Below are 13,720 nucleotides of genomic sequence, written 5' to 3' on the forward strand. Positions count from 1 at the left end.
TATTTTATCTAAAAAATATGACACAACATGAGCACTATCATAGAAGGGTATTTAGGAGATGACAGGACTCATCATGGCCACCTCACAAGGATTTGCAAAGATCAAATGAGATGTGTGAAAGCGTTCTGTAAGATAAAAAGTGCCTCTGAAATAAAGCTTTAATGACATAATTTTCAAACAAATTAATGTCCTTTAAAAGCAAAGAGGGTTAAAGCCTCAGAAAAGGAAACACCTCTTGAATACACACATGAGAACTGATACTTCACGTTTCAGAAGACTGCCTGCCTTTACGGTCTGTCTAGACAAGGTAAAGCACGGACTGTACTCTGGTGACATCACACTCATCTCAACTCTCCCTTCGCAGCAGTGACAGCTGTTATTCTGTTCATCAGAAATAAAATCATAATACTGTCAACCAATCACAAATCAGATTTGGTTCCAAATACTTTTAACAAATGAACAAATGCTACAAGGTCCCAGATGAGGCATCATCATGCCAACCAAGAACTCTTCCAAAATCAGTGACTGAAGGGAAAGAGGGAGAGCTGCACTGGTTAACCCAAGAGGCCCAAAAATATGGTCAAAAGAAGAAGCTATCACATGAAGACACACCATTCACAAATCTCATGGGGAAAAATCCCTCATTTTTAACCTTAATAGAGCCTCAGTTTAGCAACTGGTAACATTCCCAGCACTCAGTAAGAAACGGTCAAACTGACGGACTCCCCACGCTAACATTCCATGCGGGGACTGGTTACCGTGATCACAATGGTTAACCTCTGTGTGCATAAGTTAATGCCCAATGACGTCACACTCACCTTGTAGTTCTGGTGAGACTCGAAGTTGGAGAGTGGAGTGTTGCATGCGGTGGAGAAGGGCATGACTTTCACACCTCTGTACACAAGGCCCTTATCATAGAGCTGTTTGAAGACCCACCTAGCAAGTAAACAGACAGTTTTACAATAATTACCCAACCAAAATTCTGTCTCCCCAAACTCAAACATTTACACCAGTCTGTCTACAGAGTTTCTATCAGCCAGTCGAAATATCACGCTTCTCAACTGGGGACTAGCTGGTAAATTACAAGAGTAGTCTGAGACATTACACAGCCATTAAAAGTGCTAGTATCTGTTTACATGAAAAGATGTTCATGACTTGATGCTGAGTGGGAAAAGTGATACCATATCGTACAATGAGGTACTAGTTGTGTAAAACTATACATATCCATATACACACCTACATTTTTCAGATGCTGAAAAAGCAGACATTCACCAATATTTAACTATGCTTGGGATTTCAGAGTATTTGCTTTTAATAGTTTTCTGGTATATTGCTTAAATTGTACTATCACGGGTAGTTTTACAAAGCAATTTAAAAAGAATAAACCATTGGGATTAGGATATCTCTCCTACAGTTGTGCAAAAACTTTTATTAAACACTTACCCATATTGTTTTAAGCCAAATGCACCAAAATGCTGAAATGTCATTGGTAACAGTTATTCCTGGGTCTCCTGTGGCAACTACTCACCTATCCCACTTGGACGTCAGGATGCACTGGTGGGAACCCTTAATACTGCTTTTAGGTATAGTTTTTATAGTCCAATTCCTATGTGTTTAGTATAATAAATGAGTTAAACTCTTTTTCATTTGCTGAAGTACATTTTTATGAAAAACTGCATATTTTTCATGGTACTGCTTGGCTTTAAATAAAAATTAAAAAGTGATGTTTTATATCAAATTTCCCAAGTTTATTAATCTTTTTTATTGAGTCATAATTTACATGTAATATTATATTCAGACTTGATATTTATACACACTGCAAAATCACAGTAAATCCAGTTACCATCCACCACTAAGGCTGCAATAATTTTATTTTTCTTATGATAAGAACTTTTGGTATTTATCATTTGGTCAACTTTTAAATATGCACTATAATATCACTGACGATAATCATCATGCTGTATGTTACATCTCCATGATTTATTTATAACTGGAAGTTTGTACCTCTTGACCCACTTTACACACCTTGCAACCCCTCTTCCCTCTGGCAACCACCATTTTGTTCTGTGTCTGTGAGATTTGTTTTTCTAGATTCTACATCTAAGTGAAATCATATGGTATTTGTCTTTCTGACTTATGTCACTTAGCATAATACCCTCAAGGTCCTTCCATGTTGTCACAAATGGCAAGATTTACTCTTTTTTTATGGTTGGGTAATATTCTGTTTTTTACACACACACACCTCACATCTTTTTTATCTCTTATCAATCAATGGACATGTAGGTTAACGCCATACCTTGGCTACTATAAATAATGTGATGAACATAAGGACACATATCTCTTTTGAATTAACATTTTCTTTCTTTCTTTTTTTTTTTTTTTGGATACTCAGAAGTAGAATTGCTGTATCATGTGGTATTCTATTCTTAATTTTTTGAGGACACTCCATACTGTTCTCCATTCTATCCATACCAATCTACATTTCCACAAACAATGCACGAAGATTCCCTTTTCTCCATATTTTGGCCGACATTTGTTATGTCTTGTCTTCTGGATACTAGCCATTCTGACAGGGATAAGGTCGTATCTCATTGTGGCTCTGATTTGTATTTTCCAGGTGATGAGTGATGCTGAGTATCTTTTCAGGTCTGTTGGCATTTGCATGTCTTCTTTGGGGAAAAAAAATGTGTCTTCAGATCTCTGCACATTTTTTTTCCTTTTTTTTTTTTTTTAATGTTTATTTTTGAGACAGAGGGAGAAAGAGCGCAAGTGGGGGAGGGGCAGAGAGAGAGGAAGACACAGAATCCGAAACAGGCTCCAGGCTCCGAGCTGTCAGCACAGAGCCTGATGCGGGGCACGAACCCACGAACTGTGAGATCATGACCTGAGCCAGTCAAGACGCTCAACTGACTGAGCCACCCAGATGCCCCTGCACATTTTTAAATCAGATTTTCTTGGGGCGCCTGGGTGGCGCAGTCGGTTAAGTGTCCGACTTCAGCCAGGTCACGATCTCGCGGTCATGAGTAAGAGCCCCGCGTCAGGCTCTGGGCTGATGGCTCGGAGCCTGGAGCCTGTTTCTGATTCTGTGTCTCCCTCTCTCTCTGCCCCTCCCCCGTTCATGCTCTGTCTCTCTCTGTCCCAAAATAAATAAAAAACGTTGAAAAAAAAAATTAAATCAGATTTTCTTTTGCTCCTGAGTTGTAGGAGTTCTTTACATATTTTGGATATTAATCCCTTTACCAGATACACAATTTACAAATATTTTCTCCCATTCAATAGGTTGCCATTTCATCTTGATGGCTTTTTTTTTTTTTTTTTAATGTTTACTTATTTTTGAGAGAGAGAGACAGAGCGTGAGCCAGGGAAGGGCAGAAATGGAGACAGAATTCAAAGCAGGCTCCAGGCTCTGAGCTGTCAGCACAGAGCCTGATGTGGGGCTTGAGCCCACAAACTGTGAGATCATGACTTGAGCCAAAGTCAGACGCTCTGACTGAGGCAAACTGACTGAGACACCCAGGTGCCCTGATTGTTGATAGCTTCTTTTGCTGTGCAGAAACTCTTTAGTTTTATGTAACCCCATTTGTTGATTTTTGCTTTTGCTACCATTCTTTTGGAGTCATATCTAAAAAAAAAAAAAATCATTGCTAAGACAGATGTCAAGGAGCTTACTGCCTGTTTTCCTCTAGGAATTTTATGGTTTCAGGTCTTACATTCAAATCTTTATTCCATTTGATTTAATTTTCGTGTATGATGTAAGACACCAGACTAGAAACATTCTTTTGCATCTGGCTTTCCAGCTTTCCCAGAACCATTTATTGAAGAGACTGTCCGTTCTCCACTGTGTATTCTTGGCTCCTTATTATTAGCCACATTTAAGTTCAACAACCCTAATCCAGAGCATTAATAGACCTTTTTTTTCAGGTGTTTAACACAAATCCTGGTTCTTAGATGCTTCTATAATCATGAGAATTCTAGATGCTCAGTGACCAGGAAGGCCCCTCTCCAAAGTCTCCAGCCTGTCAGAGAAAACTTATAAGCTTCCAACTTTGGGTATACAGGCCTGGGGATGTGTCCACAGGGGCTTATCAGAGTCAGAGGGTCTGAAAACTGCCCCAAAGCATCTAGCTCTTCAAAGGCAAAGGACTTGGGCCAAGCATGTACAACAACAGATCTTGTCTAAGAGAAATGTAAGCAGGTAGACAGGAAGGCAGTAAGAGCCATGTGCGCCTACAATACAGCACAAAGAAAGTACACTGTACAAAACAGCTTTGCAACTCACTGTCATTCTGTATAATTTAACAAAAGTTAAGACTTTCTCAAGGCCTGAAGTATGTACATAGAGCACTCTGCAATCATAATAATGGTGCTTCTTTGTCCATTAACGATATGCAATGATTCTTGTACTATCTATCCTGAGGTTCACCTAGTAAGACTTTGGCATCACAACAGTTGTTTTGTAACAGTGATGGAAAAAAAAAAAAAGGAGCATTCATTTTGAAACAGCTATACAAGTGATTGCACTATACAACTTGTCTCAGTATAAAACTCAAAATACATAATCTCTTAAACTTCACTATTTAAAAAACAAAGACAAAAAAAAAACCACTTCTGACTTAATTTTCCCTAAATTTGGTACTAATTTGGCAAAAACCTTTAACTGACATTAGGCCATTTATATTCTTTACCTGATTAGCATGAACAATTATGTGTTCTGATGAAAAATACTAACGTATTTGCTTACAAATCGCTGTTCAAATTGCTGGAACCATTATACACCACGGAATATATGCATATCCTATTACTTTAGTAGAATCCAAAATTTACTGAATTTAAAAACAATCTGGGATGAGAGAGATAAACAGTTGGTGCACAGGATTTTTAGGGCAGTGAAAATCCTCTGTATGATTAATGGGTACAATGTCCACCAAGAGTAAACCCTAAACTACCAACTCTGGGTGATTATGATGATTATGATGTGTCAGTGTATGTTCATTAGTGGTAACAAATGTTATCACCTCTGGCGGGGACGTTGATAATGGGGAGGCTGTGCATGTGTGGGGGCACAGGGAATTCAGGAAATCTTTGTGCTTTCCTCTCAATTTTGCTGTGAACCTAAAAGTGCTCTAAAAAAATAAAATAAAATAGTAAAGCTTTAAAAACAAAAACAAATCCATCCCAAAGATTTTAGATAAATAATTATGAATCTGAAAAACTGATTCATGGTACATAATCTCTCCACTAAGCAATAAACAGAATATTCATTATATTTACAATTTCAAATAAACCTACCAGACAGATTCCATGAATTGTGGGTACAGAGTTTTGTAGTCATTATCAAAGTCAATCCATCGGCCAAGTCTGGTAACAGTAGACTAAAAATACGAACATTAGAGTTATTAGACAATGATATTTTTTACTGCACTTCAATGTTATGTTTCTATCATCACCATGTCCAGTGATTTTGGAAAAACAGAACAACCAATGTTTCAAGTAAATCTGTGTAAGGTTAAGAACCAGTTTTCTTGACATTCATCCTATCTGCAGATGATATTATTTATAAATATTAATATTCTTTTATACAAGTCTACCCAAACTACCACTTGGCAAATACCTCAGGTGTAATTGCTGCTGGCAAGAATCATCAACGGACGCCAAAATTCCTAAGCAAAAGTATAAGAAACAGGATATTTGAGGGGCGCCTGGGTGGCGCAGTCGGTTAAGCGTCCGACTTCAGCCAGGTCACGATCTCGCGGTCCGGGAGTTCGAGCCCCGCGTCAGGCTCTGGGCTGATGGCTCAGAGCCTGGAGCCTGTTTCCGATTCTGTGTCTCCCTCTCTCTCTGCCCCTCCCCCGTTCATGCTCTGTCTCTCTCTGTCCCAAAAATAAAATAAAAACGTTGAAAAAAAAATTTTTTTTAAAAGAAACAGGATATTTGCAAGATCTCCCCACAGCATACTTAATTATAAAGGAAAAGTTACAAATTAACAACAGAGAAACCTGACCTCTATTACCTTAGTGAACAAAATTAATGTCACCAATGAGACATCATATCAGCATCACAGGCCTCCTGACAATGACAGACCGAGAAGGGCATGATGTCACTTCTGAGCATTCTTGTCAAAAATGTATACATAACCTAAACACTTTGGGGGACTTTCTGCAAAATAATCAGTCTATACTCTTTAAAAGTGACAAGGCTGGGGTGCCTGTCTGGCTTAGTCGGTAGAGCATGCAACTCTTGATGTTGGGGTCATGAGTTGCAGCCCCACAGTGGGTATAGAGATTAAATACATAAATAAACTTTTAAAAAGTTTTTTTTTAGGTGCGCCTGGGTGGTGCAGTCGGTTAAGCGTCCGACTTCAGCCAGGTCACGATCTCGCGGTCCGTGAGTTCGAGCCCCGCGTCGGGCTCTGGGCTGATGGCCCAGAGCCTGGAGCCTGTTTCCGATTCTGTGTCTCCCTCTCTCTCTGCCCCTCCCCCGTTCATGCTCTGTCTCTCTCTGTCCCAAAAATAAATAAACGTTGAAAAAAAAAAATTTAAAAAAAAAAAAAAAAAGTTTTTTTTTAAAAAGTGACATGGTCATGAAAGACAAAGACGGAGGGAATCTTCCAGCTTAAGGAGAATAAGGAGGTATGACAACTAAAAGCAATGTGTATTCCTAGACAGGATCCTGGATCAGTAATAATTAATAGAACAACTAGTTAAATTTGAAAAAGGCCTATTATATTTTATCAGTGTTAATTTCTTGCTTTTGATAATTACATTATGATTATTGAAAGTGTTGGAATTTGAGAAGTAGAGAAGAGTATGAATTCTTCATAACTGTTTTTGCAATTTTTTGGTAAGTCTGAATTACTCAAAAATGAAATGTTAAAAAAAATTTTTTTTAAGGTAAAGAAAGTTACATGCATATTATACTCATTAGATTTTTCCCTTCTGGCAATGAAGCAAGAAAGTTTGACTGAATAAAGTTAGGTTAAAAAAATGATTTTTAATAAAAAAAAATTACAAAATTAAAAAACAGGGGTGCCTGGGCAGCTAATTCGGTTAAGCGTCCGACTCAGCTCAGGTCATGACCTCACGGTTCATGGGTTCAAGCCCTGTGTTAGGCTCTGTGCTGACATCTCAAAGCCTGGAGCCTACTTTGGATTCTGTGTCTCCCTCTCTCTCTTGCTCCTCCCTCCCTCAAGCTCTGTCTCTCTCTCAAAAACAAATACACATTAAAAAAACCTTTTAATTAAAAAGTAAAAAAGTTAGGGTAGGAGAAAACAGAGGAGCTTTAATTTTCAGGGTGATGAAATCAGATTTTATTCACCAATCAAGAGAAGCTACTCAAAATGCTGAGCAGGGAAGGGCACAATAGACCAATTAGGAGATGGTTACAGAAATGAAGGGGAGGGTGGGAGGGAGACCAGAGAGGGGCTGTAGGAATGAAATGACCAGACAAGAGACACTGAGCAAAAAAAACTTGACAGGGTTTGGCATCTGATTTGTTCACGAGCATCATGTGTGAAGCTCTGAAGACTGATATGGAATAGGGAATTTGGAACAAGAGCAAGTTTGAGAAGTCAAAGTAGTAAGATGGTGAGATGGAAAAATACAAGTCAGACATATTTTTAAGTTACGCAGACCACTAGCTGGAGAGCCAGGGAGGAGGGGGAGCTGAGGACCTCTGCTCCTCAGCCCTTGAGAAAGAATGAGAGAGGCAGGAACTCTGCTAGCCCTTCACAGGACTTACTAACAGAAGCAATGGTAGGATGGCAGTCAAATTAATATAACAATGAGTCCAAATTTGCATTGTTTTTAACATCTGAATTTTTTTACTGCAACATTCAAGTTAATCTATGCACTAGGACAGCCCAATTCCTGTCATACACAGTGAGCAGGTAGGAGATTAAATATGAAGACCAATCGAGCACCCAGAAACCAGAAAAAAGAGGGCTCAGTTTAGGCTGACAGCTTAATAGGCTTGTACGTGGAAGCTAAATACTTCTTTGGAGAGAACGATCAACCTTCTTATGTCACAACCTCACACAGATGGCCATACTTTTGGACGCATCTCATAAAAAGCACAAAAGGAGCATAAACCGTATTAACTCCCATTTAAAAATTAAAGTTTTTGTTCATTCTACTGAAAACAACCCAACATACCTTCCACTCAGTGGAATATCTCATCACAATTGCTCGGCACTGATTGTTATACTCTACGATCCCCATTTTGGCTACATCCTCTGGTCCTCTGATCCCCAGTGTCTTATCAATTTCATATTCCTGAAAATTTGTGACAAGATTATTAACATCCCTGCCTATGAAACAGATTCAAGTCAGCAACTGTAGAACATAAAACAGTTTTAAAAAATACTAAGTCTCAAAAATCTACAGAGAAGATGAACTACAAATGGCACTGTAGAAACAAAGTACGTTATAGGAAAAATTCATCATACTTGAACATATTATATGATGAAATCCAATGCTTATTAAAAAATCAGAACATTATAAGGCTGGTGACTCAAACATACCACAGGTAAGCCGTGACAATCCCATCCAAACCTTCTGTCAACGTGAAACCCACTCTGGTGAGCATATCTGGTAACTATATCTTTAATTGTCCCTGCAAGTATATGTCCATAGTGAGGCAGTCCAGTTGCAAAAGGAGGCCCATCATAGAACGTAAATCTAACAGAGGTAATAAAAATGTATTGTTACTTTAAGACAGCAAAAATTTAGGACATTTTTTTATAGATAGGTCCTATCACAATAGAATCCTCAGGGAGAAGAAAAGCAGCAAGACCAGAAAATTCACAGACATACATGGTTAGAGATTTACTGCAAGTCCTGCCTTCATAAAAACTAGTTACGATGGAGCTGAGTGACCTCCATCAGACTATCCACACTTCATTTATTAGCCATGACATAAGGCAAGTCATTCATCCCGATCCTGATTTACCTCAGCAGTAAAACAGGGCAACATCTATCGCATAAAGTTTTTGAATACAGTAGATAGACGATGAAAACAGTAAAGAAAGGACTGGTTTTCAGGTGAATGGGGACTAGAGGCAGGAAATACTCCAACAGGAAGCTAAGACTAAGTGTTTAAATGAAGGTGGTAATAATGAGAAAAGTGGAAAGGAAGAGGGTGACACATAAACTCTATTTAGAAAACCTCTTAAAGAAACGGAATCTACCCTGATATTTAAAAACTCATCCACTCACTGTGTACTTGCTGCTGAAAGCACCCACTATATACAGAGCTAGGAGACTGGAACACAAAGATGAATGAAGAGTTTCTGCTTTCATGGAACTCAGTCTAAAAAAATGACTACTCTTAAGGACTCTACCAAAGAAATTCACATACTTTGGCTTGTGTTTTGACTGCTTTAAGCATTCCTGAAAACAATTAAATTCGGACCAGAACTGCAAGATTTTTTCTTCTTCAGCAGGAAAATTGATGTTTTCTGGAACTTGCTGAACCATTTTGTTGCTGCAAGAGAAATTAAAATTTTTTTTCTCAACAGAGAATTCCAGGAATAAGAGTAGCATATATTAAAATGTATACACATATTACTATTCATCACACTACATGACACTTAAAAAAACATTATAGCTTTCTAAAATTAAAGTTCACCCTTTTAAAGTATACAATTCAGTGGTCTGTAGCATATTCACAGGTTGTGCAACCATCAGCATGTCTAATTCCAGAACAACTTCATTACCACCCGCCCCTTGCAAAAACCTGTAGACGTTAGTAGTCACTCTTCATTCCCTCCTTCTCAGCCCCTTGGCAACCATTAACCTGCTTCCTGTCCTATGAGTTTTCCTATTCAGGACATTTCATATAAATGGAATCATGTGTCTGGCTTCTGAGAATTGTGGTTTTTTTTTTTTTTTTAATGTTTATTTATTTTTGAGACAGAGGCAGAGCATGAATGGAGGAGGGTCAGAGAGAGAGGGAGACACAGCACCCAAAACAGGCTCCAGGCTCTGAACTGTCAGCACAGAGCCTGACACAGGGCTTGAACCCACGGACCGCGAGATAAAGACCTGAGCCAAAGTCGGACGCTTAACCAACTGAGCCACCCAGGCACCCCCTGAGAATTGTTTTCAAAGTTCATCCATGCTGTAACACATCTTCAAACTTCATTACTTTTGATGGCTGAGTAAATATTTCATTGTATCGATATGTCACAGTTTATCCATTCATTAATTCATGGACATTAGGGATGTTTCCAATTTTTGGCTAATATGAGCAATCCTGCTATGAACATTCATCTGTAAGTTATCATGTGGGCATATGTTTTCAGTTCTCTTGGGTAAATATATCCAGTAGTAGAACTGCTGGATCATATGGTAACTGTGTTTAACTTCTGGGAAACTACCAAAAAGTTTTCTAAAGCTGCTGCCTCATTTTATGTTCTCCCAGGAGTGAATAAGTATTCCAGGTTTTCTACATCCTCACTCCTTATTGTCCATTTTTGGATTATAGGAAATCCTAATGGATATGAAGTAGTATCTCATTATGGGTTTGATTTGCATTTCCCTAATGATTAGTTGAGCACATTTTCATGTGCTTATGGGCAATATTTGTATCTTATTTGGAGAAATTTCCATTCATCCTTTGTCCAATATTTAAGATGAGTTCTTTTAATTGTTGAGCTCTAAGAGTTCTTTATATATTTTAGATACAAGTCCCTTATTATAGAATCTGCAAATATTTTCTTCACCCTGGGGGTTGTCTTTTTATATTCTTCATGTTAGTTGCTAAAGCACGCTTTTAAAATGTTTAAAAATGTTATTTACTGTGTGAGTGAGAGAGAGTGAGAGTGAGAGAGAGTGAGAGTGAGAGTGAGAGTGAGAGTGAGAGTGAGTGAGAGAGAGCGTGCAGAGAGAAAGGGAGACAGAGAATCCCAAGCAGGCTCTGCACTACTCGGGGCTTGAACTCAAACCATGAGATGCTGACCTGAGCTGAGATCAAGAGTCAGACACTTAACCAACTGAGCCACCCAGGTGCCCCCATTTATTTTTAAAAAATATTTATTTATTTTGAGAGTGAGTGCATGTGGGGGAGGGACAGAGGGGGAGAGAGAGAATCCCAACCATCAGAGACTGATGCGGGGCTTGGGGACCATCACATCATGACCTGAGCCAAAATCAAGAGCGGGACGCTTAAGTGACTGTGCCACCCAGGTGTCCCTCATTTATTTTTGAGATGCAATGCTGTGTTTGAATTTTATATAGGAAAAAAATAAGGAAAGAACAGGTGGGCCATTTAATGAATCCCAACATCCATTTCTGACGAGGTGTGCCATTAAACGGTATTAAATCAAAGTTGGATGGCAGTTTGGATCTTTGGATCTTGTTACAAGTCTGGCCTTTTTCATGGATAGAAAGGGTGTTTGTGCACTTCTTGATTTATTAGGGGTCCTGCTGGTTCAGGACTACCTTATTAGAGGCCAACTGAAACTTAAGGGGTTACATTTGAAGATTAACAGATGTCTAGCCAACACATTAATTTCTGTCACTTCTAATGCTCCTCAAGGCTGCTTCTATAATCAACAGCATCTATGGGAGCTGAATAGGGCAGACTTGCCAGCCCCACCTTGGTGGGAGGAGTCGGAACTTGCATTTTAACAAGATCCCAGGGGATTAACCTGCACATCAAAGTTTGAGTCACTACTCTTGAACTGTTTTAACCATTATTCAGGAATATCTATCTGAAGTTTCTTATTTTATTTTTTTGAGAAAATAATATTTAAGCTTCCTGTGAAAATGCTCCTAACTTTTATAAAACTTTCTTGGGAGCTTCGACTCAAGGTAATGGCGCTGGTTAGCCACGAAGAGCCATGTATCAGTGACCGGGCTATGGTGGCTGCTGAGGAGAAACAGCCCCCATGCATAAATCACAGGATTGCTGTGGCCCCTCACATCCACTGGAGAGCTGTACCTGCAAACAGCATCCAGTAACCACAGGGCCTGGGGTGTGGGGAGCAGAAAGAGGAGGGGAGATTCATCACCAGGTCATGCTAAGGGAAGGAATATCCTCTTCCTCTCTCTGACCATAAAACCCTTGCCCTCCAATCTTCTGTATTCCAGACTCTCTCAGACCTCTTTAGTGGCAACTTCCTGTTCAGAAACGTCTATATACCCTCCTTGACCTTTACTGATGTTTACTTCAATAGATCTTAGAAATGCACACAAAAATATTTTTGTTTAAATAAACATCATGCTCTTCCTTGCCACGCCTGCTCCAGTCTTTAATTCGAATGCACGAGTAGTCCCACTGTTCCCTCCCACTACCTGAATATTTTTTAATTTTATTTTTTATTTTTTAAAATTTACATCCAGATTAGTTAGCATATAGTGCAACAATGATTTCAGGGGTAGATTCCTTAGTGCCCCTGACCCATTTAGCCCATCCCCCCTCCCACAACCCCCCCAGTAACCCTCAGTTTGTTCTCCATATTTATGAGTCTCTTCTGTTTTGTCCCCCTCTCTGTTTTTATATTATTTTTGTTTCCCTTCCCTTCTGTTCATCTGTTTTGTCTCTTAAAGTCCTCATGTGAGTGAAGTCATATGGTTTTTGTCTTTCTCTGACTAATTTCACTTAGCATAATACCCTCCAGTTCCATCCACGTAGTTGCAAATGGCAAGACTTCAGTCTTTTTGACTGCCGAGTAATACTCCAGTGTGTGTGTGTGTGTATATGTGTGTGTATGTATGTATATATATATATATATATATATAGCATATCTTCTTTATCCATTCATCCATCGATGGACATTTGGGCTCTTTCCATACTTTGGCTATTGTCGATAGTGCTGCTATAAACATGGGGTGCACGTGTCCCTTCGAAACAGCACACCTGTATCCCGTGGGTAAATGCCTAGTAGTGCAATTCCTGGGTGGTAGGGTAGTTCTATTTTTAGCTTTTTGAGGAGCCTCCATACTGTTTTCCAGAGTGGCTGCACCAGCGTGCATTCCCATCACTACCTGAAATTTCTAAGTCCCCCACTTGATAGGACCAGATAATCTCCACATCCAACTGGCCACCAAAGTTCTGTGAATCAGACCTCTAAGTCTATTTCTGTTCTTTTTTCTGTCCTCCCAGGTCTTCACAGTATGTTACTAAAGTCAAATTTAATCCCAGAGGTGTGTCTAACTCTGGCCCTTTCTCAGTTTGGTCATATCCTATTAACGCATACCCCAGATATACTTACACAAATGTACAAAATATGTACAAAAATATCAACTGAAGCACTGTTCCCATAAATCCCTGAAAACAATTTAAATACCCATGAGTAATTAAGTGACTGAATTATGGTACATCACTACCAAGCAGGCGTTAAAAATAATCATATTTTGGGGCACCCCCGGGTCTCAGTCACTTGAGCATCTGACTTTGGCTCAAGTCAGGATGTCACAGTTTTTGAGTTCGGGTCCCCCATCAGGCTCGCGGCTTCAGATCCTCTGTTCCCCCTCTCTCCGCCCCTCCTCCTCCTCTCTCTCTCTCTCAAAAATAAACATTCAAGAAAGTAATCATAACATACCAAATACTGCCAAATGTTGAGAAACAAAGCAAATCACCATTCTAGTAATTTATACTATGTACATCAGCATTTTCAAGAGACTTAAAAATACACACATGTAAATAAAGTCTATGTGGAAGTAACTCTGTATTTGAATTTAGAAGGCTGCCCACCAAACTAGCCTACAGCCACCATCGA

General features: G+C 39.2%; 1 protein-coding gene and 1 non-coding gene across 4 annotated transcripts in view; both read right to left on the reverse strand.

Annotated features, from left to right (window-relative positions):
* The window catches only part of IARS1 (isoleucyl-tRNA synthetase 1), a 68,672-nt gene that overhangs the window by 52,900 nt on the left and 2,052 nt on the right, over window positions 1-13,720 (reverse strand). For 2 of the 3 annotated variants that reach the window (XM_043565765.1, XM_043565766.1), the window contains exons 2-6: window positions 9,355-9,480; window positions 8,519-8,675; window positions 8,151-8,270; window positions 5,290-5,372; window positions 819-936 (exon numbers count right to left, since the gene is read on the reverse strand). In XM_043565765.1, the coding sequence (XP_043421700.1) occupies window positions 819-936; window positions 5,290-5,372; window positions 8,151-8,270; window positions 8,519-8,675; window positions 9,355-9,473 (597 nt within the window). In that variant the 5' untranslated portion in view covers window positions 9,474-9,480. Of the gene's footprint in view, window positions 1-818; window positions 937-5,289; window positions 5,373-8,150; window positions 8,271-8,518; window positions 8,676-9,354; window positions 9,481-13,720 lie in introns of those variants that run through there. The other variant, XM_043565767.1, reaches the window with a different exon arrangement.
* Window positions 11,838-11,969, reverse strand: LOC122475525. The gene has a single exon (XR_006295220.1). It is a non-coding gene; the product is annotated as a small nucleolar RNA SNORA84 (small nucleolar RNA).

Source organism: Prionailurus bengalensis, chromosome D4 (assembly GCF_016509475.1).
Source record: "Prionailurus bengalensis isolate Pbe53 chromosome D4, Fcat_Pben_1.1_paternal_pri, whole genome shotgun sequence".
Classification (NCBI taxonomy): domain Eukaryota; kingdom Metazoa; phylum Chordata; class Mammalia; order Carnivora; family Felidae; genus Prionailurus; species Prionailurus bengalensis.